At 44.6% G+C, this 25042-nt stretch overlaps 1 protein-coding gene across 8 annotated transcripts in view; it reads left to right on the top strand.

Moving 5' to 3' along the window:
• NR2C2 (nuclear receptor subfamily 2 group C member 2) overlaps positions 1 to 25042 on the top strand; it is a 149150-nt gene that overhangs the window by 112807 nt on the left and 11301 nt on the right. For all 8 annotated transcript variants that reach the window (XM_037023795.2, XM_073231079.1, XM_073231082.1 and 5 more), the window contains 5 exons: positions 16217 to 16417; positions 18343 to 18445; positions 20762 to 20941; positions 21883 to 22030; positions 22770 to 22863. In XM_037023795.2, coding sequence (XP_036879690.1) covers positions 16217 to 16417; positions 18343 to 18445; positions 20762 to 20941; positions 21883 to 22030; positions 22770 to 22863 — 726 coding nt within the window. The remainder of the gene's footprint in view (positions 1 to 16216; positions 16418 to 18342; positions 18446 to 20761; positions 20942 to 21882; positions 22031 to 22769; positions 22864 to 25042) is intronic.

Below are 25042 nucleotides of genomic sequence, written 5' to 3'. Positions count from 1 at the left end.
AATTATACAACACAGTGATTCAGCAGTTACCCATATTAATAAATCCTCAACCCTTCTAGCGTAGTCACTATCTATCAGTGTAGTAAGATGTTGTGGGATCATTAACTGTATTCTCCGTGCTGTACTACTGTCCCCATGACCAGCTTATATTGTGATTGCAAATTATTGTGCCCCTTTATTCCCTTCCCCCATGGCCACCCACCCACCCTAGACCCTCCCCCTTGGTAACTATTAGTCCCTTCTCACTGTCTATGAGAATACTGCTATTTTGTTCCCTCTGTTTTGCTTCTTTTTTATACTCCACAAATAAATGAGATTATTTGGTATTTGTCTTTCTCCGCCTGGTTTATTTCACAGATTATAATCTAGATCCATCCATGTTGTTGCAGATAGGAGGATTTCTTTTCTTTTTATGACTGAATAGTATTCCATTGTGTATAAATACCACATCTTCTTTATCCATTCATCTGTTGATGGACACTTAGGTTGCTTCCATTATCTTGGCTGTCACAAATAGTGCAGCAATAAACATAGGGTTTAGTTCTTCAAATTGGGAACTTTTTTTTTTAGGGTAAATTCCTAGGAGTGGAATTACTGGTTCAAATGGTATTTCTATTTTTAGTTTTTTGAGGAACTTCCATATTGCTTTCCATAATGGTTGTACCAATTTACATTCCCACCAACAGTGTAGGAGGGCTCCCATTTCTCTGCATCTTTGCTGGAATTTGTTATTTCTTGACTTTCAGATAGTGGCCATCCTAACTGGTGTGAGGTGATATTTCATGGTGGTTTTAATTTGTATTTCCCTGATGATTAGTGATGTGGAGCAACTTTTCATGTGCCTGTTGGCCATTTGTATTTCTTCTTTGGAGAAGTGTCTGTTCAGATCCTCCACCCATTTTTTTAATTGGGTTATTTGCTTTTTGGATGTTGAGATGTATGAGTTCTTTATATATTTTGGATGTTAATCTCTTATCAGGTGAGTCATTTATGAATATATTCTCCCCTATTATAGGATGCCTTTTTGTTCTACTGATGGTGTCCTTTGCTGTATAGAAGCTTTTCATTTAGACGTAGTCCTGCTTGTTCATTTTTTGTTTCCCTTGTCTGAGGAGATGTGTTCAGGAAAAAGTTGCTCATGCTTCTATTCCCCAAGAGATTTTTGCTTTTGTTTTCTCTTAAGAGTTTTATGGTTTCATGACTTACATTCAGGTCTTTGATCCATTTTGAGTTTACTTTTGTGTATGGAGTTAGACAGTAGTCCAGTTTCATTCCCTTGCATGTAGCTGTCCAGTTTTGCCAACATGAGTTGTTGAAGATGCTATCTTTTCCCCATTGCATATCCATGGCTCTTTGATCATATGTTAATGGTCACCCTTCTTTTTTTTATAGTGTGAAGCAGGTATATCCCATTGCATACATGTTTTTAAGATCCTAACTGTAAGATAAATTCTAGCCAAAATAAGCAGGCGATGAGAGGCAACAAAGGGCCAGGCAGTTTATTTGAGCGTAATTCCTGGGCAAGGTTCTCTGGTCTGGCTATCACAGGCTGGGGAAGTCACGCTCAGCAGGGCAGGCAGCGAGTTTTTGAAGAAGGTAGGGGGATGCTGATGGTCAGTGACTGTGAAGGGGTATGTGGGGCAGACTTGGTGAAGGGGGGAGCCTAGTAAACATAATGTCCTTCATGTAATTGTAGATTAATGATACCAAAATTAAAAAATAATAATAAATTTAAAAAAAAAAGAAGGTAGGGGGAGGCAGAGCTTAGATTTACAGTGGCATGAGGATTGGCTAGCCTAAGGCACATTTTTCAGGTTGGGAGGGGGCAGCAGCTAGGAACTTTGGCACGTCATCAGTGTCTGATGTGTTCACCCCTCCCTCCGGTGCCTCCAACCTTACACTAACTTTATCTTGGAAATTGGGGAGACTACCTGTGTTAGCTGGTTGACTTTATTGGGAAAGGAGAGGAGGACAAACTTCTTAACATGTTTATGACAGTAAGTATTGCAGATGAGGGCAAGGTGCCCACTAAGTTAGGCTTTAACTCTCCCACAGGACTGGGAGGTAAAGGAGCTCTCTCTTTGTATGCATTCAAAAGGATGGCTCCCAGATCTTAGAGAAAGCGTTCCTGAGTGGAGACTGGCAGAAGGCTTATCTAACCATTATAAAGATTTATATACATATGAAAAAGGACAGAGAAATCCTAGAAGGAAAGGGAGATGGAGAGTAGTCTTTTCCCATATTTTTCAACAGGGAAAATTCAACAGGAGAATTAAAATACAAATTTTAATTTGTATTTGGCCTTACAGATAGGATGTGCCTAGATGTTAGCTTTTCAGTATTTATTGATGTTTTCTGAGTTTCATGGATCTGTGCTTTGGTGTTCATCATTAATTTAGGAAAGTTCTTGGCTATTACTACTTCAGATACTTCTTCTTCATTCTCCTTCAGGCATTCCCATTTTGTTGAATCTTGAAATTGTCCCATGGTTTTGGGGCCATTTGTTTTTGTTTTGGGTCTCCACCACCACCAATCCATTTTTCCCTTTGCATTTTTTGTTAAGGAGGTTCCTTTTGCCTTATCTTCAAGCTCAGTGATTGTTTCCTTGGGTGTGTACTGATGAGCCCATCAAGGCATTCTTCATTTCTGTTAGAGTGGTCTTGATTTGTAACATTTATTACTTTCTGAGAATTTCCATTTCTGCTTATATTTCTCATCTGTTCATGCATGTTGTCTTGTTTTTCCTATAGAGACCTTAACATAGTAACCATAATTATTTCAAATTCCTTTTCTGATAATTCCAACATTTGTGTCATAGCATTGCCTTGTCTGTTCAGATTGTGTTCTCCTTGCCTTTGGCATGCCTTGTACATTTTTTGTTGAAGACCATACACTATCAGTTATAATAGGTAAAAGGAACTAAGCCTCTAGTATGAGGATTTATGTTACTGTGCCTAGGAGTTGAGCCATGTTTGATGTTTGCTGTAGCTGTCAAAGGCTTCAGATTCCTCTAATTTTGCCTCTCCTTCTGGGCTTCCCTAGACATTCCTCCTCGGAGAGCCTGTGTCTTGAAGCTCTCTCAGCTGTGGTTCATGGTTACACTGCAGCTTTGTTGGTGTGGTGGTACCATGTGGGGAGGGGAAGCATACCGATCTTACCATAAAATCTCAGTATGTCAGGCTTGTGTCCTTGGGCTGTGACTTTCTTGAGTGTTTCTTAATTTCCCACATCCCTGCATAGATGATATAGGCAGGCTAGAGTTGAAGAAATGTCCTTTCCCCAGGTGGGATAAAACTCTGGTAAAGTTTTTTCTCCTGGGAAATAGGCCTTTGTTCTAAAGAACACTCTTGAGTTTATTTTACAACAGTTACTCTTCCCCTTCCCCTGCCAGAGCCATGAGGGGAATCTTTCTCATCTCTTTACCTTGAAAACCAAGTGGGATCCCTAGAGCTAAAACTCACGAAAGTGTGAAGGGCCCTCCTACGACTGTGACCCCCAGAAGTGTCCCAGTCTGGTGCTGGTCCATACTAAGTCTCCAGCACTTCATCCAGTTACCATTTGAGTGTCCTGCCAGCTTGGCTTCTGCTCCAGGTGAGCAGATCTCAGACTGGGCAACTTCACCTGTCGCTAGACTTCAGGATGGAGTTGGCCCTGCAAGTTCTCTGATGAGCTCAAGGAAAGTCATTGACTTCCAATTTGCCTAGCATTTTCTGAGAGTAAGGTTGGAATGATGACTTCCAAGCTCTTTACATGGTAACATTGAAACCAGAAGTATTCTCTGAACCCCAGACTCATCTGTCTGTTAGTTTACGTATCTACTTGGGCATCTCATATTGGCAAGCCAGCAACAATTCTAAGTTCTAACCGGCCTTTGCCCCTCCACCACCCCACTGTTCACGCTAGAAACCTGAGAGTCATTCCTAACCCTTTATTCTCTGGGCCTCGCATCTCTACCCAGCTGCACGTGCTGTCACTTCTCCATCCAGGTGTACCTGTGATCCTCTTCTCCCTGGACCCAGAGCTACCACCTTCAGTGCTTACCTGGAATATTCCAGCAGCATCCTAACAGTTCATCAGCTTCTACTTTCTTTGTTCTGTATTTTTTCGATCCAGCATCCAGGAAGATGAGTTGAAAATGTAAAACACTTCCCATCATTCCCTCACTTAAGACCCTGAAAGTATTTAGAAAACACTGGTTTATGTTATTTAGGGAGGAAACCTCTGTCAAATATTTTATCCATCTAAACTTTCCAGGGATTGAGTTAATGGAGCTAAAAGAGAAGGTATTTATTTGATATTTGCCAATGAGCAATACTAACTATTCATGAGTTAAGTTGTTTTCTTAAGCAAAAGATCCATTCACCATTTTACATAAGGGAAAAAAATTCTTAACAGATTTTTCTTAACCTTTTTTGCTTTTACTTGAATGATCTTTGCTAGTGTCCTTTGTTAGCTCTAATATATCCTGACCTGTAATGACCTAACAAATTTTATGTAATACATATCTACATATATAATGTATGTATGTAGATAGTATAAGTTAGGTGGATATAAAATAGTGTAAGAAACCTGAAGACCTGGTTTGGGGATGGAGGGAAAAACCCCTTGAGTGGCTCCCCTTGTATTAAAATGAAATCCTAATTCCCATCAGGGTTGTAGGCTCCTGGGCCTCTCTTGATTGCACATGGGCCTGATAGCAGGGCTTTCCATGTGCCAGAATATTTCCCATTACTTGGCACACACTTTTCCCTAAACCTTTATCTGGCTCACTTCTCCTCAGCCTTGAATCTTGTTTTAAAAGCTGCGTCAATATAGGGGATTAAAGATGGCAGTGTGAGAGGAGAGACAGAGGCTTCCTACTAAAACTGGATACAATTAGAAAATTTAATTGGTGCAACTAATCCTGAGAGAGCAACAGGAAAGAGGACGGCATCAGACTGCACACACCTGAAGAAAAGAGCAGACCTCAGGGAACAGGGTAATGTACCAGAACTGTAGCTCCACGGGACCCGAGCCCCTCCCCCACCCCAGCTCACCGGCGGGAGGGAGAGAAACGGAGCAGGGAGGGAGTGGAAGGCTTGGGACTGCTGAATACCTAGCTTCAGAGATCTGCTCTGGGAGCACAAACCTACATTTCATGGTGCTTTCATGAGACTCGCATGACTACCGGGTTGGAAAGTTAATACAGGCAGAGTTCCTGGAGAGACTGGGATTCCGGCCACTTGTGGAAAGCAGGGATCCATATCTGACTGCTCTGGGACAAAAATTTATACCTGTGTGACCGGCCCACTGGCTCAGGCAGTGGAGCCAGGCACAGCAGCCGGGAGGCAGGGAACAGCTCTTTCTTCCCCCAAGGCCCCAGTACCGCTCCCCTGCGACCCCCAACATTGCTTCAGGGGCTGAGCAGCTCCAGAGACTACAGCTTCTGGACACTACGGGGTGCCATATACAAACATGAAACCTCAAAGGAACTTTGTCCAGAGTAAAATTACTAATACAACTCCCGAGAAAGATTTAAATGATATGAAGCTTGTGACTCTTCCTGAAAGGGAGTTCAAAATAAAAATAATCAACATTCTAATGGAGGTACGGAAAGACATCCAAGAACTCAGGAATGAATTCAGGTCTGAGATCCAATTGTTGAAGAGCATGATGGAGGGTATTAAAAGCAGGTTGGATATGGTGGAGGAGACAATAAATGAAATAGAAACTAGAGAAGAGGAATACAAAGAAGCAGAGGAAGAGAGGGAAAAAAAGGTTCTCTAAAAATGAAAGAATATTGAGAGAACTGTGTGACCAATCCAAGCGGAACAACTTTCACATTATAGGGATACCAGAAGAAGAAGAGAGAGAGAAAGGGATAGAAAGTGTCTTTGAGGAGGTAGTTGCTGAAAATTTCCCCAATCTGGGGAAGGACAAAGAGTCTCAGGCCATGGAGATCCATAGATCTCCCAACACAAGGAACCCAAGGAAGACAACACCAAGACACATAGTAATTAAAATGGGAAAGATCAAGGATAAGGACAGACTGTTCAAAGCAGCCAGACGTAGAAATAAGATCACATACAAAGGAAAGCCCATCAGGCTAACATCAGACTTCTCAGTAGAAACCTTACAGGCCAGAAGGGAGTTGCATGATGTATTTAATGCCATAAAGCAGAAGGGCGTAGAACCATGATTACTTTATCCAGCAAGATTATCATTTAAATTTGAAGGAGGGATTAAACAATTTCCACATAAGCAAAAGCTGAGAGAGTTTACCTCCCACAAACCATCTCTGCAGTCTATTTTGGAGGGACTGCTATAGATGGAAGTGTTCCTAGGGTTGGATAGCTGTCACCAGAAGTAGTAAAACCACGGTTGGGAGGGTGGAGCAGCTGATTGCAAGGCAAATGCAAAATTAAATTGATTATCCCCAAAGTCAATCAAGGGATAGACAAAAAGTACACAATTTGATACCTAATATATAAAGAATGAAGGAGGAAGAAAAAGGAGGACAAATAGAAAAGAACCTTTAGATTGTGTTTGTAACAGCATACTAAGTGAGTTAAGTTAGACTCTTAGATAGTAAGGAAAGTAACCTGGAACTTTTGGTAACCACGAATCTAAAGCCTGAAATGGCAATAAGTACACACCTATTGATAATCACCCTAAATGTAAATGGACTGAATGCACCAATCAAAAGATATAGAGATAAAAAAACAAGACCCATCTATATGCTGCTTACAAGAGACTCACCTCAAACCCAAAGACATGCACAGACTAAAAGTCAAGGGATGGAAAAAGATATTTCATGCAAACAATAGGGAGAAAAAAGCAGGTGTTGCAGTACTAGTATCAGACAAAATAGATTTCAAAACAAAGAAAGTAACAAGAGATTAAGAAGGACACTACATAATGATAAAGGGCTCAGTCCAACAAGAGGATATAACCACTCTAAATATATATGCACCCAACACAGGAGCACCAGCATATGTGAAACAAATACTAACAGACCTAAAGGAGGAAATAGAATGCAATGCATTCATTTTAGGAGACTTCAACACACCATTTACTCCAAAAGACAGATCCATCAGACAGAAAATAAGTAAGGACATACAGGCACTGAACAACACATTAGAAGAGATGGACCTAATAGACATCTATAGAACTCTACACCCAAAAGCAACAGGATACACATTCTTCTCAAGTACACATGGAACATTCTCCAGAATAGACCACATACTAGGCCACAAAAAGAGCCTTAGTAAATTCAAAAAGATTGAAATTCTACCAACCAACTTTTCAGACCACAAAGGTATAAAACTAGAAATAAATTGTACAAAGAAAGCAAAAAGGCTCACAAACACATGGAGGCTTAACAGCATGCTTCTAAATACTCAAGGGATCAATGACCAAATTAAAATGGAGATCCAGCAATATATGGAAACAAATGACAACAACAACACAAAGCCCCAACTTCTGTGGGACGCAGCAAAAGCAGTCTTAAGAGGAAAGTATATAGCAATCCAGGCATATTTAAAGAAGGAAGAACAAACCCAAATGAATAGTCTAGCATCACAATTATCAAAATTGGAAAAAGAAGAACAAATGAGGCCTAATGTCAGCAGAAGGAGGGACATAATAAAGATCAGAGAAGAAATAAACAAAATTGAGACGAATAAAACAATAGAAAAAATCAATGAAACCAAGAGCTGGTTCTTTGAGAAAATAAACAAAATAGATAAGCCTCTATCCAGACTTATTAAGAGAAAAAGAGAATCAACACACATCAACAGAATCAGAAACGAGAAAGGAAACATCACAACGAACCCAACAGAAATACAAAGCATTATTAGAGACTACTATGAAAACCTATATGCTAAGAAGCTGGAAAACCTAGAAGAAATGGACAACTTCCTAGAAAAATACAACCTTCCAAGACTGACCAAGGAAGAAACACAAAATCTAAACAAACAAATTACCAGCATCGAAATTGAAGCGGTAATCAAAAAAACTACCCAAGAAAAAAAAACCCGGGCCAGATGGATTTACCTTGGAATTTTATCAGACATACAGAGAAGATATAACACCCGTTCTCCTTAAAGTTTTCCAAAAAAATAGAAGAGGAGGGAATACTCCCAAACTCATTCTATGATGCCAACATCACCCTAATACCAAAACCAGGCAAAGACCCCACCAAAAAAGAAAATTACAGACCAATATCCCTGATGAACTTAGATGCAAAAATACTCAATAAAATATTAGCAAATCATCAAAAGGATCATACACCACGACCAAGTGGTATTCATCCCAGGTATGCAAGGATGGTACAACATTCGAAAATCCATCAACATCATTCACCACATCAACAAAAAGAAAGACAAAAACCATATGATCATCTCCATAGATGCTGAAAAAGCATTTGACAAAATTCAACATCCATTCATGATAAAAACTCTCAGCAAAATGGGTATAGAGGGCAAGTACCACAACATAATTAAGGCCATATATGATAAACCCACAGCCAACATCATACTGAACAGCGAGAAGCTGAAAGCTTTTCCTCTGAGATCGGGAACAAGACAGGGATGCCCACTCTCCCCACTGTTATTTAACATAGTACTGGAGGTCCTAGCCATAGCAATCAGACAAAACAAAGAAATACAAGGAATCCAGATTGGTAAAGTAGAAGTTAAACTGTCACTATTTGCAGATGACATGATATTGTACATAAAAAACCCTAAGGATTCCACTCCAAAACTACTAGAACTGATATCGGAATACAGCAAAGTTGCAGGATACAAAATTAACACACAGAAATCTGTGGCTTTCCTGTACACTAACAATGAACCAATAGAAAGAGAATCAGGAAAACAACTCCATTCGCAATTGCATCAAAAAGAATAAAATACCTGGGAATAAACCTAACCAAAGAAGTGAAAGACCTATACCCTGAAAACTATAAGACACTCGTAAGAGAAATTAAAGAGGACACTAACAAATGGAAACTCATCCCATGCTTGTGGCTAGGAAGAATTAATATCGTCAAAATGGCCATCCTGCCCAAAGCAATATACAAATTTGATGCAATCCCTATCAAATTACCAACAGCATTCTTCAATGAACTGGAACAAATAGCTCAAAAATTCACATGGAAACACCAAAGACCCTGAATAGCCAAAGCAGTCCTGAGAAGGAAGAATAAAGTGGGGGCGATCTCACTCCCCAACTTCAAGATCTACTACAAAGCCATAGTAATCAAGACAATTTGGTATTGGCACAAGAACAGAGCCACAGACCAGTGGAACAGATTAGAGACTCCAGACATTAACCCAAATATATATGGTCAATTAATATTTGATAAAGGAGCCATGGACATACAATGGCAAAATGACAGTCTCTTCAACAGATGGTGCTGGCAAAACTGGACAGCTACATGTAAGAGAATGAAACTGAATCACTGTCTAACCCCATACACAAAAGTAAATTCAAAATGGATCAAAGACCTGAATGTAAGTCATGAAACCATAAAACTCTTAGAAAAAAATATAGGCAAAAATCTCTTGGACATAAACATTAGCAACTTTTTCATGAACATATCTCCCCGGACAAGGAAAACAAAAGCAAAAATGAACAAGTGGGACTATATCAAGCTGAAAAGCTTCTGTACAGCAAAGGACACCATCAATAGAACAAAAAGGTACCCTACAGTATGGGAGAATATATTCGTAAATGACGGATTCGATAAAGGCTTGACATCCAAAATATATAAAGATCTCACACACCTCAACAAACAAAAAGCAAATAATCCAATTAAAAAATGGGCAGAGGAGCTGAACAGACAGTTCTCCAAAGAAGAAATTCAGATGGCCAGCAGACACATGAAACGGTGCTCCACACCGCTAGTTATCAGAGAAATGCAAGTTAAAACCACAATGAGATATCACCTCACACCAGTTAGGATGGCCACCATCCAAAAGACAAACAACAACGAATGTTGGTGAGGTTGTGGAGAAAGGGGAACCCTCCTACACTGCTGGTGGGAATGTAAATTAGTTCACCCACTGTGGAAAGCAGTATGGAGATTCCTCAAAAAACTCAAAATAGAAATAGCATTTGACCCAGGAATTCCACTCCTAGGAATTTACCTTAAGAATGCAGGAGCCCAGATTTAAAAAGACAGATGCATCCCTATGTTTATCGCAGCACTATTTACAATAGCCAAGAAATGGAAGCAACCTAAGTGTCCATCAGTAGATGAATGGATAAAGAAGATGTGGTACATATACACAATGGAATATTACTCAGCCATATGAAGAAAACAAATCCTACCATTTGCAACAACATGGATGGAGCTAGAGGGTATTATGCTCAGTGAAATAAGCCAGGCAGAGAATGACAAGTACCAAATTATTTCACTCATATGTGGAGTATAAGAACAAAGGAAAAACTGAAGGAACAAAACAGCAGCAGAATCTCAGAACCCAAGAATGAACTAACAGTTACCAAAGGGAAAGAGACTGGGGAGAATGGGAGGGTAGTGAGGGAGGGGAAGAAGAAAAGGGGGTATTATGATTAGCATGTATAATGTGGTGGGTAGGGGAATGGGGAGGGCTGTGCAACACAGAAGACAAGTAGTGATTCTACAACATCTTACTGTGCTGTTGGATAGTGACTGTAATGGGGTTTGTTGGGGGGACTTGGGGTAGGGGAGAGCCTAGTAAACATAATGTTCTTCATGTAATTGTAGATTAATGGTAACAAAATAAAAAATAAAAATAAAAATAAATATTGACTACTAAAAAAAAAAAGCATAGGTGGGTTTAAGAGTTAAAGTTGCTCATGGTGTCCTGTGCCACAAACCTTTGGTGTGCTGAGCAGTGTGGGAAAGATTATTAGTTTAACAGCCATGATTATTAGTTTAACGGAATTGTGTCCCTAACATCATCTTTCAATTGAGAGTGCAGAAATACTCCGCTAAGTAGGAAATTGGAGTTCAGGCAAAGAGAAAGCCAATTATTGAGTGTGTAGTGCATTGATGCTTAATAACTTTAAAATGCAAAGCAAACTGCTCCTGAAAAGACACATTTGCAATGTGAAAAAGCACTTAAAAAGATGACCTTCAATGGATGCCATATAGTTTGGTTTTCACCTCTCACTGAAGAATCCAAAGTTGAAGAAACTATCCATCGAGTATAACCTGAGAACTAAGGGCACAAGAATTCCAATCAGGTAACTAATGACATGGTAACTTGAATACCATGAAATGTTTAATAATTGTCAATGTAAATGGCTTTGATCAAATTTGTGTAACTAAAGGCAAGAGGAGAAATTGTAAAACAAAATTTTAATACTTTTTTCCTTTCCTACGTAGCAGTTTCTCAACATCGCTATTAAATACTTATCTCTTAAAAAAAAAAAAAAGCTGTGTCATCACAGAAGCCTTCCTTGACTTCTCTTTGGGTAGTGGCCTGTGTTACTCTCTCTCACCCCAACCTGATCTGTTCCTTCATAGAATGTATTATAAAATTCAGTTGTTTGTCAATGAATCCCAAGAAAACAGCTCAAATTGTTGTCTTTTGCTGGTCTTTGCCACTAAACTGAAAGCTTTATGAGAGCATGAGCCATCTCCATGATGCCTCTAGTCTGCAAAGTACCTGGCATAGTAGACCTTTGTACTTGAGAGATGAATCAAAGAATTAGTAGGAAGTCCTGATTTTCTCAGTGGGAGAGATTTAAGAAGATGAAGGGATAAGACTTCCAAGTGAGAGAGAAGTGTGTGGGAGCCGAGAGGAGTGGGGGGTGTTATCAAGGTCCTGGTCATTCTGGGCAGCGTGCTCACACCCTACGGTTTCAGTCCCCCAGCAGTCCTTTGTTACAGGTGTATAACGGCTCGGGAAGCTCACATAGCTGCTCCATGCTGATGCAGTGGGGAAGCAACAGAGCAGGTGTCCTGGTCATGGCACTAGCTGCAAATCCCTGTCTCGGGATCACAAACTCAGGTGTTTACAGGACCGGGTATCAGTGGAAGAAGAGGTGGGCAAGGTAGGGATTGGGGTGACAAGAGAGCTGGTCAGTAACATCCAGCCAGCAGTGCCGTGAGGGAGCTTGGGCCCAGGACAGCCAGAGCTTCCAAGTTGTCAGGCAAACTGTAAAATCTGATTTTCATGGGAAATACTCTATTTTTAGATATTGGCAAGCAGTTTTGTTTTTTTTTTAATAATCTTTAGGAAGTCAAGCAAAAGTTATCCAGTGACTGGTTTTTGCCTTCAGGCTATCTGTTTGCAGGCCCTCGTTTGCAACAGAAAGGATGAGCCCAGCCTGGTTGCAGCAGAGAGTAGATATCATGGAGGAGAATGACAGTATGTCAGATCACATCAATCTGATCCCTTTTGGGGTAGAACTAGAGAGGGCCTTGGCCTTGAAGGAGTAGTCAGCTCTGCTATGATGTGGCATGTGCATTCCTGAAACTGCCCGCACTGTGCAGAATTGTGCAGTGGAAACCATGGGGCTTATGGGGAAAATGGAGGTAGTGGCACACACCACACTCACAAACATGTCAGTGAATATATGGTATGAATATATTAAAAGGTATGAATATAATAAAAATTACATCTTTACATATGTGATACGGTTAGGAAATCCATAATGCCTACACTAAATATGGCACCTTACCTTGAAAGAGACCTGCCCTTGCCGTGCAGGGAGGGGGATTGGAGCCCTGAGTTGTGAGCACTGTGCGAAGGGCAACCTGAAATCAGGAGCCGCTGCACCATGTGCTGAGCCAGCCGTTCCCACAGTGCCCTTCACCAGGGCGTCATTTTCTGCACTTATATGGGGTACAGAAATTGCACAAAAACAAGCCCAAGATGCACCTTACACTCAAATTAGTCCCTGATGCATCCATCACATTGGAACAAATGCACCTCTTCAAAGCAAGTGCTACAGAGCACTGACTCTGTAGCCATGCTCTGCAGGGCTTTAAACATCACACAGGAAACAAGACATCCCATCTCATATTAGTCTCCTCCCCGAGATAAACAGTAACTATTTGCAAATCAGGAACATGAACATTTTTGTTCCAAGTAAAAAGTAAGCTTTGCCTCTTTTATTAGTGTCCTAGGGCTGTCATAACAAATCACCACAGACCTCTGCCTTCAAACAACAGAAATTAATTTTCTCCCAGTTACGGAGGCCAGAGGCCTGAAGTCACGGTGTTGGCAGGGCCAAGCTTTCTCAGGGTTCTAGGCACACACACACCCTTGCCCCGGCCTTGCTGCTGCTGGTTGCCGGCCTTCCTGGCGTCCTTGCCACTCTGTCACTCTGGCCTCTGCCTCAGCTGCCACATGGCCTTCTTGTAAGGATACCTGTCATTGGTTTGGGGCCAGCCCCCATCCAGTCTGGCCTCAAGCGTGGCTTGATTTCATCTGCTAAGGCCCTGTTTCCAGTAGGGTTACATTGACAGGTCCTGGGGGTTAGGACTTAACCGTCTTTTTGGCGGGACATGGTTCTGCCCACCACACCTCTCCTCCATAGGAGACTTACATGATAACGAGTCTGGATACATCCTCAAATTGATGTTGCCTCGGTCTCCTTAAACCAGGAGACTACCTGCTCGTGTTTGTTAGCAAGGCCTTTGTTTGCCTAATGGTCACCCTAGGGTTCCAATAGGGTATTTGGGGGATTTTTTTTTTCTGCTTATAGTTTTAGTTTTTTCATGGATGTGATCTCTCTAAATGAGAAATGCAAATGTTTTGGGAAGGAAGGATAAACAAGAAAAGAGTTTGCAGTTAATTCATTGAACCTTATATAAGCCTGAATCTCTCAGGGAATAAAAAATAGTGTGGGTTGTGTAGGATATGTTATACGTAGCCTCCAAGAGTAGCTGTTCCTGTCTAAACTCAGTCACTCCTACCTCCCACCCCCTGCCCCGTACCTGCCATGTCTCAACCAGGAGGTCTGGCGACTAGCACAAGGAGGGGACACGCCAGTTGCCATGTGTGCTTGGACCCAGCACTCACCTGAACACGCCAGGCTAAGGACTTATCCTTGCCCAGTTGTAGCTGGTAATTGAAGACCCTTCTCAATAACATAACTTTCATTTCTTAACAGGGAAAACAGTTTAGGAAGGAAATAATAATTAATAGACATGAGAAGGAAGTCAAACATCTGACTCCTGGGTCTCCAGGCTCTGAGGGCCTCACTGAGGCAGGAGTCCCTTCTTTCCTGGCATCTGAGAGAAGCATGTGGCAGTCAGTCTGCAGTCTTTCAGTGGAACATGGGGTAGGAGAGGGTTTTAAAGGAGAATTCTTTTTCCAAGGTTTCCTGTCTTTTTCAGGGGACTCTGGGTTGTACGACCAACAAGCTGTAACAGTGAAGCATACTTCCTTTCCTTCTCTCTAAATCCTTTCTTCTTCAACCTTAAAGTTATCTTATGACCCTTCAGTTGGAAAAGATGATAGGCTGGGATTCCTGCCCAGCCGTCAGCTAAGGATTTGTTCTCACATCTTTCTCCCAGTCTCCGGCCTTCCTGGCCTGGCACTTGTGCCCTTAGCCTGTGTCACTCTATGCCACAGCTCTGCATGGCTTCCTCTCTTGCTTCATGCGGTCTTTGCTCAGTGTCACCCCTCCGCGAGGCCTTTCTTCCACAAGGTGCCCACTTGCCTCCCTCCCCGTGTCACGCTCTGGCCACTTTCTCTGCTTTTTATTTTCTCTGTGGCACAAACCACTGATTGACGTTTCATAATGCCAGTGTACATGGTCCATTCCTCCCTGGAAAGCTAGTCCCAGGGCATCACACCTTTGTTGTGCTCATGCCCTTATGCCTAGAACCAGCGGCGGAGGCTGACATACCGTGGGTACCTGGGAAACACATAGTAAGTGGTTGAATTTTTCTTGCCTCTGTCATTTGCTATTGAACCAACCAGCATTGTCTGATTTTCCATACGGGAAGTTGGTAAGCTGTCATATTAGACTCTGGGGGTTTGCTCCATGAGCCTTGGAATGCCATGGGACACAGTAGCATCAGGATGTGGTGCAGATGCCAGCCCTGCCCAGAATACGCTGTCGGGAGCTGAGTTCCAGCTGGAGTGTCCACATACATACCCAGCCCCACCAGCCTGGCAGTGTCTGCAGTGAGGGTCCCCAGTGTCTCGGGCATGCTGGGCACTGGCGGGAGGCAGGGCAGGGATGCCGGGAAAGGGCAGGCTCCCCGACAGCTGGGCTCCTGAGGAGGGAGCCCCGAGGAAGCAGGGTCAGGACTTGTCCAGAGTCAGCACCCGCCACCTTCAGCATTGCCACTAACTTTCACTAAAGTCTCTCCAGGTGCCAGGCCAGGGACACAGCCCTGAATCAGGTGTCATCTCTGTCCTTAAAGACTTCTGAGTCAGGATGTGAGAGAAGTTGGGTGTGTGTCAGCAAGGGACTCCTGCACTCTGTCACCCCAACGCAAGATTATGTCCAGGCCCTTCCCTTCAGAAACCACTCTGCCTTAACGCAGTCAGCCCAGGATTTGGGGCTTTGTTGGTTAGAAGCATTTCAAAAAAGTTAGGGTTGCCCACATTTTTTTTATTATGCCCAGGACAAGGATAGTATTATTTTTTAAGTTAAATAGTGTTTATTATTGTCTTCATTTAATAAAAGAAAGGGCTATTCTTTTTCTAGTTTTATTGAAATATAATTGATATATGGCACTTTATAGGTTTCCGGTGTACAACATAATGACTTGACTTACATATTTTGTGACATGATTACCACAGTAAGTTTGGTTAACATCCATTACCTTATATGGATACAGAAAAAAAAAATGTTTTTTTCCCTGTGACAAGAACTTAGGATCTACTCTCTTAGCAACTATGAAATACACCACATAGCAGTGGTAGCTGCAGTCAGCATGTGGGACATTACCTCCGTCATACTCATTTATCTTATAACTGAAAGTTTCTACCTTTTGACCACCTTCCTCCAATTCTCCCCCACCCCACATCCCAAAGGCCATTTTAATTAAAAATAGTAGGAATGATAGCATCCTAGAATAAAATGAGCTATCTGAAAGTTGGATTCTGAAAAGCTCAGTGTTGTTTTTATTTCTCTCATTTCACCACGCATTGGTGAAACCATCTTGGACCATCACTGACCCCAGGACATCACCAGCATTCACCGCCTTGAACGCCACCTGCAAGTGCACGGGTCACACAATGCTCCTTGAGAGCAGCCTCCATGTTGTGTCTTGTAGATTGTGACAGACCAGCAGACGGGACAGAAGATCCAGATAGTGACCGCAGTGGACGCCTCCGGGTCCCCCAAGCAGCAGTTTATCCTGACCAGCCCAGATGGAGCTGGAACTGGGAAGGTGATCCTGGCCTCCCCAGAGACATCCAGTGCCAAGCAGCTTATATTTACCACCTCAGATAACCTTGTTCCTGGTAGGATCCAGGTAAGGCCTATGGACAGATTTTTGTTTCTGCACTTCTGCTCCCAGACCTGTTTCTGACTCTTACCTCTGCTTTGGAGGCCCAGTCCATCCCTAGATGGCCCTTTGGAGTCCTGCAAACATGGCAGATTGCTGCTAAAGCAGCAGAGTGAGTGGCAAGGCCCAGAAGGCAGCCAGCTGCAGTGTTTGGGTGGGATGGAACTTGAGCAGGAGACATCAGTGGCCCACAGTAGGCTGGGGTGAGCTAGCTGGCGATGCGGTCCCTGGAGAATGTTCTTAATTAAGGCCACGTGGCGGCAGCCCGTGGCCCATGATATTTCAGGGGCACCACCCAGGGCTGTGACCACAGCAAGACAAGGACTAACTTGTTCCCACCTCTACCTCAGCCTCGTCCAGGCCGCCACGCCTGGTCCTGGCTCTTCATTCTGCCCTTGCTCCTTGGACGGCTACCTTTGGGCCCCTGCATTCTTACCCCCACCTGCCCTGGTTCTCTCTATTCTGACAGGTTGGGTGGGGCCGGGGCAGGTCCAGACGGAGAGGGGCAAGGGCTTGAAAGGAAAGCAGGGCTCCTGGGAAGCCCATCACTTAGAGGAACAGAGACTCAAGGCCAGTGTCCCATGGTGGCCGGACATGGAACATGTTCAGTCAGGGTCTAGGTACCATTCAAGTTTTTGTTTTTAATTTTTTTTTACTTTTCAAAGATTTATGGTGAAATACAAAATTCGCCTTCTTAATCATTTGTAGTTTACAGTTCCTTGGTATTGTTCCTTCACAGTGTGCGCAGCCACCTCCACCATCCATGTCCAGAACTTTCCATCTTCCCAACAGAAACCACCCCCTTTAAACACTAACCCCCAGCCCCTGCCCACCCCCATCCCACTTTCTGGCGCTGCGACTATGACGCCGGGCGCCTCACAGCAGCGCTGGCCCCATGGTGTCTGTTCTTTGGTGACCGGGCCGTCTCTCTGCAACCGGTGGCCTCAGCCCATCCTCGTTGTAGCTGTGTCAGAATGGCCTTCCTTTCTAAGGCTGGGGCATATCCATTGTGTATAGACCACACCATGTTTACCTTTCACCTGTCCTTGGACACTTAGAATGCTTCTACCTTTTGGCTATTGTGAGTAATGCTGCTAAGCATCCATGTGTTTTGGGAGGACTTTCTGCTGTGAGGAAAAATTAAGGAAGAAAAGTATTTTTTTCTTATAAGAGCTCAGAACACCACTGTTCAGTTTTCAGAACTGTACTTTTGAGACACCTCATAGTGCAATTAGAATGGTGCCTCACACTTCCTTTGTATATTTGTATATCCTCCTCCACATAACCGTTTTGAGGCTTGTTTTTGGTACATTATGTAAGAACAGCTCTTTTCTGCTGTCTGTTGTTGCTACCGGGGAAGTTGTTCTTCCTAGAAGGAGCACTGTCTGTCACCTAGAAAGCCTCCTACAAATGAAGGAGAAAGCAGGAGTCCAGGCCTTCCTCTCCCAGCTGCCTCAGCGAGAGACCTAGTTATTTAATTAAAAAAGCATGATTGTTTCTCTGCCTCGTACACCCCTCTGTACACTTTTAAGCTATTTTGTGGGAAGAGAGACAGCTAGAAAGACCTTTGCTATCTTCGTGTTGGACTGTCTGTATGTGCTTCCCGACTTGGCCCCCATCCTGGGTGGCCGTGGTGGCCAGACTGGAGAATCAACAGGGGGAAACCAGCGCCTGGCCATGGACAGCCCAGCCCGCCCCACCGCTGAGCACAACCCACATGAGCAGCAGGGCGTTCTGGGTGTCAGACTGAGTTAGTGGGTGGAATTTTCCCAATTCTGCCCAGGGTTCTTCTGCTTAGAAACCCAAGATTAAGAATTCATAGTTAAACATTATTTTGTTTAGTATGGTTTTTATTTTAATCAGCACCCTGCTTATTTCCTGACTCTTACTAGATCGTCACGGACTCTGCTTCTGTGGAGCGTTTGCTGGGGAAGGCCGACGTCCAGCGGCCCCAGGTGGTGGAGTACTGTGTGGTCTGTGGGGACAAAGCCTCTGGTAAGTAGCCCTTGGCCATGCTGGGCGCACAGCGTGGAACAAATGTGGGGTGGGAGGTTAATGGAGAGAGAATATTTTCTGCAGGTTTGTCGGTTGTAAAACATGGGCTCCACTTTTCTTACTGGGTTGGTTATATAAGCAGACCAGTTTGTCAGATTCTTAGAATAAAAGAAGGAACTCTTTCTGTGGTTTGTATACCTTGGTTGCATGTCAGATATTTATGTACTGCTGGGAAAGTGGTCATTTCTGTTTACACAGTGCTGCACTCCTTCATGAACTGTCTGCTCCCCCTTCACCCTGACTGTGACTGTCTCTGCCGTCCCCTCGTTATAACACAGGATGTGAAACTGCTGTGATGCAGGAGGGGGGCCTGCGATTCTGGCTGGAGTCCCAGGGTCAGGGAAGGTCCCCAGAGGCGACCACATCTGTGAGCCTTGGAGACTGAAGGTGTGCATGTCGGGGAGAGAAGGGCATTCCGGCTGGTGGACAGGGCCCGCAGCATTCTGCATCCACACCCGTGGGGTCTTTGTGGGGAGCTGCTGGCCTTCCATGGTTAGCAAGTGGGGGCAAGGACACTAGAGAAGATGTCTGGCCCAGAAGTTCAGTCTTCAGCCTGCTGACCCTGGGGGCCCGTGGAAGGTGAGTGAGCCAGGCAGGACAGTATGGAGAATTATTTAGGACAGTACAACCCAAGTACAGTGATGCTGGGGGCATGGACTGGGATGGCTGCTTGGTCCACTTCATTCTGTGGTCACAAAATTTTCAGGAACCTTGGACACCGTGGTCTTGGTTAAAGACAAAAACGACAACAAAAATAAGAGGCTGGACTAAGCCTCTTAGGACAACAGCACAGGCAGACATCTGTTCCCAGGCCATAGCCCCCTTTGCTCTGCCAGGCGCCCTGCCTCAGCTCCTATGCCCTGTCCTGAACAGGGCAAAACCTAGCCCGTCCCAGCCCTTTTGTGAGGCCCTCCCCTGCCGCGTAGGCAGGGTCCAGCTCTGCCTCTGCCCTCGTCGCCCTTTGGTACAGACCTCTCTGACGTGTGGTTGGTTCTTACCAGCCTGCCTTCCCTGCCACAGTGTGTGCTCGTTTCATTCGAGCAAGAGCCGTGCCTGACGCCTCCACCTGTCTTCATCTTCTTGCTCAGCAAGGACAGGCACTCTGCAAACTTTTGAACAAATGAACAGAGCATGAACGTAATGAGGAGGCCTCAGAATCTGCTCGGCTTCCCCATTTGCCAGTCCCTTTATGGGCAACAAATGGCCTGGTTTTACAGGCTTACAGGGCTATTGTCTCCAGATATCAGAGGTTACTCTGAGGCTACAGAGCCCAAGGAAACATACTATGAGAAAGAAAAAATAATATCTGCATGGTAATTTTAGCACGACTGTTCTTAAAGAGAGAAAATGGAGCCCTCCCAAGTGCACACTGGGGGACAGCCATATGTGTTAGTGTTTAGGGCACTGGGGTGCTCCGCAGCCGCCAGACATGATGATCCTGGGAGATGCGCCCTCCTGGCAGAGCAGCTCTGATGTGGGGTCACAGAAGGTAGAACTAGAAGAGCATATTTAGCGGGGAATAGATGAGGTGCAGGCCTCTAGAAGCACTTTGTGAATAAGAAGGGTAAACTTATGGCAGGGCAGGGGCTCTTTTTAATGTTAACACCAAAGTCAGCAAGATGAGAAAAAGAACTGTGTTTAGTAAGTGGATTTAATTTCTAGGGCTGTTTCCAAAGTGTGTGCCTACCACGGAGAAGCCCGGGGAACCTTCCTGCCCTTCGGGCCTGTGCAGCTGTTATTCCCACGCTTCTGCCTCCCCCGTTCCACTCCCCCCAGGGTATGTCTGGGCCGCAGAACCAGACTCCCACACAGGGAGTAAACACAGGAGCAGGGCCTTGTACTTAAAAAAACCCACGCAGGTGTTTGCTGGGTGCCCCCTTGGCGGACAGGAGAGCTGAGTGGCTTCAGTAGCCCAGGTGGCTGAGCCAGACCCAGGCGCACACAGTGGACGTGCACTTCAGCATCATCGGTGCACCCCTGCTCGGGTAGGTCGTCCGTGTGCTCGCAGCACTGGGGCCATGCCATTTACCAGCTGTCACGTAACCTGTCCGAGCTTGTTTTTTCCTCATAAACTCACAGGGCTACTTTGAGGTTGTGAAAAAATTATGTGCAGGACCTGGGCACCATGCTTTCTGCTCGTGCCTTGGCTGTCCCCCGTTTGCTGGCCTATGACACTACACCAGATGCTGCCAGCTGGTAGGCTTGCCTTACAAGCAGGGCCTGAGTGGACTTCTCCCTGCTGCCCTCTCCTTTCAGGCCGTCACTATGGAGCTGTCAGTTGTGAAGGTTGCAAAGGGTTCTTCAAAAGGAGTGTAAGGAAGAATCTGACGTACAGCTGCCGGAGCAACCAGGACTGCGTCATCAATAAACACCACCGTAACCGCTGCCAGTTCTGCCGGCTGAAGAAGTGCTTGGAGATGGGCATGAAGATGGAATGTGAGTCATAGCATTCACCACCATCACATGAGTAAAAGGAGGAGGGAGAGAGGCTTTAAATTCCGTAAGAAAAATGCCCACTGAGGCTTTATTTTGGTTTACCTACCAGGTCGGCTGGGTATTCATCACCAGTGCTACTGGGATTGGTCAGCGCCCACGGTGTGTGTGGGAACCTATGCCGGGGAAGTTGGAAGGCACACAGGGGAGTGGGGAGAACACAGGCCTCGGGGCAAAGCTGACACCTGGTCAGACTCTAACTCTGCTGCTTAGGAGCTCTGAAGCCTGGGGAAGGCGTGTAGCCTCTCTCAGCTGCAAAGTCCCCGTCTGAGAAGCAGAGTCCCCCTCCTTCCTTCCCGGTTCTAGGGTTCACCCATCCTCTCTTTGAGAGGGGTCTTTATTTTCTTCCATTGTTTTGGGCACACATGCCTGCTCGTACACCAGACTGCTGAAGGGAGAGATTGCTAGCTTCATATAAAATTGACAGTTTGCAGAAGCTGTGCAGGCTTGAGTTGGATGTTAGAATATTTCTTCACAATGTGTGGCTTTGGACAAGCTCCCTGTTAAGGTTCGTTTGAAGGTGGGTGTTTCTTATCTTGAAGAGAGTCCCTTTTGTTAGCAGCAAGAAGTGAAAACCCGGAGGGCCCAGCGCAGGTCCCATTACAACCATGCAAGTGCAGGGCTGCAGCTTCTCAGCGAGCAGAGCCACCACCTTGAGCTCTTCTTCATGCCTTTAGATTGACATGGCATTGCTGGTGTTGAGCCTTTCTCTCTGGCTAGAAAGTCCAGCCAGTGAAATAGAGCTAGACGTATCTAGCACTAGCATTTATCATCCCTACAGTAATGGGCTTACAAAGGAAAACCCCTCACTTAACCATGAAGGACATGGTTTTTAATCATTTGAATCTTTCCTCTAAACATGGTTGTTTATGTTGTGATTTAAGCTGTGCAGAGTGAACGAAAGCCTTTTGATGTGCAACGGGAGAAACCAAGCAATTGTGCTGCTTCCACTGAGAAAATCTATATCCGCAAGGACCTGAGGAGTCCTCTGATAGCCACTCCCACGTTTGTGGCAGATAAAGATGGAGCAAGGTCAGTCCCTGCTTTGACAAAGGGCGATACTACACTCAGCCTTGGGGGCCGATCAGAGGAGGCACGGGTACTGCTTGGAAAGGGGCTCACGTGGCTCCCCGCCTGCCTGCCGTGGCCTCAGCCTTGTCTGGCCTTGTCCCAACGTTTTTGGAGCTGCTCCAGTCACACCTCTCGGCAGGCCTGAGGATGACTGATTATAAAGATGGGGTCAGAATTCCTCCCATCTCAGGGGCTCAGACCATGTGCAAAAGTTGAGGATTATTTACACAGGAAAGCCAGTTGTGTAATTCAAGGCTGAGGCTTCTTTGCAGTATGGACAAGAGGCCCGGGTACCTGGTGGATCCCAGAAAGTGCTGTAAGATAACTTACACGTTCTTTTAAGTGTAATATATTGAACTTAATTTGAAAGGAGCAGAAAGAGGGAAACGAATTCAAAATGTATTGTTAACAAGAACTAGAGTTGAGAGGGCCCTAGTGGTATTCTGAAAACCAAGTGAACTTTATTCAGCAGAGCAGCCAAAGTCTGCAGCCAGCGTGGAAGCCCAGAGACAGGCTGTGGACCCAGTTTTGGACACAGCTCAGTGCAGAGAGTGACTGCATTGTTGAGTCACTCAGTGGCAGAGTTTAGAGCTTTCCTACTCAGGCCGCTTTGCAGGTGTGGAAGGGATGGGGACTTGGAGCGTGGCCATGCAGTGCCTTCAGTGTTGGAAGCTACTCTGGGTTTCTTTGTCTTAAATAGACAAACAGGTCTTCTTGATCCAGGGATGCTTGTGAACATCCAGCAGCCTTTGATACGTGAGGATGGCACAGTTCTCCTGGCCACGGACTCCAAGGTGATGTTCTCTGTTTACACCTTCTCCACCCTTTTGTTGCAGTGCAGTCTGCTTCTCTAAATGTGTGCACCCACCTTCGTGGCCTTCAGGGACTGTGTTGAATTGAAAGCATGGCTTTCTGCATCTGTTCACTTCCTCTGTGGACATTCCGTGATTTATTTCAGGCATGCCCATTTTTCAGAAACTGACTCAGGGCTGGGCATGCTGAGAAAATAGCTACTTATCCTAAGATGACTTTTTGCAAAGCCCCTAGTTCCTTTTTATTAGGTGAGCTGCAGGAGGAAGTTTAGCCAGAATTCTAGGAATTCTAAAACTACTAGAGTAGCTCAGCCATAGGGAATTTAACTTGTGGACAGAGGTGTTTGTCAGTCCGAGAGAGAGAGAGAGACAACTGGCTAACTCCTGTGGGGGTATCTAGGCAAGGGACCCATCATTATTTCGCCTCTCTTGTTCCTGACATAAGCCAATGGTAGTAAAGTAGCAGCAAGCTATGGCTAAGGTCTAATGTTCCCTCTTGAAAAGGAGCAACTCATTAGCAGAGCACTGGCCCTGTGCTGCTTGGGAGCCAGAGCTAGGCCTGCAGAGCTCAGTCTTACCTGTGCACATGCCCGCAATGTACACTGAGGAACATCCTCTTTTGGGAAAGAAAAGGCAAAAGGAGTGTCGTTGGCTGGCACAGAGCTGCCTCCACCCGATGGGCCTCAGGCTGGGCTTGGAGCTTTGTCTTTTGGGCAGTGGTGATGTGTGTGACACAGGAATAGCATCTGGCTCTCTGCTTTCACTCAGCAGACATTCAGGACAGTGCAGCGGAGAGAAACCATAAGCTTGGAGGTAAGAGGTGAATAACCTGAAAACTGGTTAACAAGAGATTTCACAGCAACTGTTCTGTTGTGCTGCCCAGGCAGAGGTGGAGAGTAACAGCCCCCACAGTACCAGACTGGGGTTCCACGCTCAGCGCCGCTCTAGGTGGCCACGGGCCCTCTCTACTAGTCTCTGCTTCCTCCAGGACCACCCACCACAGGGGTGCTGGGAAACTTGAGTGAGTTTGTTTTATAAAGCACAGGGCCTACAGTGAGTTCTCTATAAATGTTAACTGTTCGGAGTTGGCTGTGGCCACTGGACAAGGGAGAAGGGACCTATTTAAGGAATAATTAAGAGCTGCAGATTCCAACTCATGCTCCAGCCTGTCCCCTCTGTGGAGTGCAGGCAGCAGCACTGCCCCAGACGTCTGTCATGGGTAATAGAATATATGCAAAGTACCTCAAGGTAGCTATTTCCAGAAGCTGTTTTTTAAACTTGTTACTTTGAAATAAAGATATATTGAACATGATTTACTTTGAGTAAGTGTGAAGGTGTTCCATAGCCTTCACACTTGAGCCCACGTAGCCTTCACCCAGCTTCTCCTATTGCTTCCGTCTTGTGAAAACCCAGGACGGTTTCAAGACCCAGAAGGGACACTGGGTCCATGTGCAGGTAGTGTTCTTTTTCTTTTTTTTCACTCTTCTTCAACTTTATGTCCCTTCATCTTTCTATCATGTTGACCCACATCTTTTAGCAGCTGCACAATATTCTATCATACAGTTGTTCTGTGATTTATTAATCAGTTCTGTTTATGGTCTTTTATACTGATTTTTGACTTCAGAAATCAAGACACAATCGACACTTGTGTGTACATATCTTGGCTTATTTGAGTATATTTTTGGTTTTTAATTGAGTGTAACTTACATACCAGAAAACTTGCCCCTTTGGTGCACAGTTCAGTGATTTATGGGGTTGTGCAGCCATCACCACTAATTCCAGAACATTCTCATTACACCAAATAGAAGCTGAACCCAGTAAGCATCACTTCCCCTTCTCCCACTCCCAACCCCTGCCAACCAATAATCTCCCTTCTGAATACAGTTTTGTCAATTCTAGACATTTAATATGAAAGGACTCATCCAGTACATGGCCTCTTGTGGTGGCAGTTTTCTCTTAGTGTAATGTTTTCAGGGTTCATCTGTGCTGTGGCAGGATGGCTATACCATGTATTTATCCATTCGTCAGCTGACAAACATTTACGTTGTCTGGACTTCTTGTCTGTTATGAATAATGCTGTGAACATTGTGTATAAATGTTTTTGTGGACATTTTAGTTTCTCTCATGGATACACCTAGTAGTATGCTGGTCATACGGCAAC

The sequence above is a fragment of the Manis javanica genome, chromosome 3 (genome assembly GCF_040802235.1).
Source record: "Manis javanica isolate MJ-LG chromosome 3, MJ_LKY, whole genome shotgun sequence".
Taxonomy (NCBI): domain Eukaryota; kingdom Metazoa; phylum Chordata; class Mammalia; order Pholidota; family Manidae; genus Manis; species Manis javanica.
This window is presented reverse-complemented; position numbering and strand designations above follow the sequence as displayed.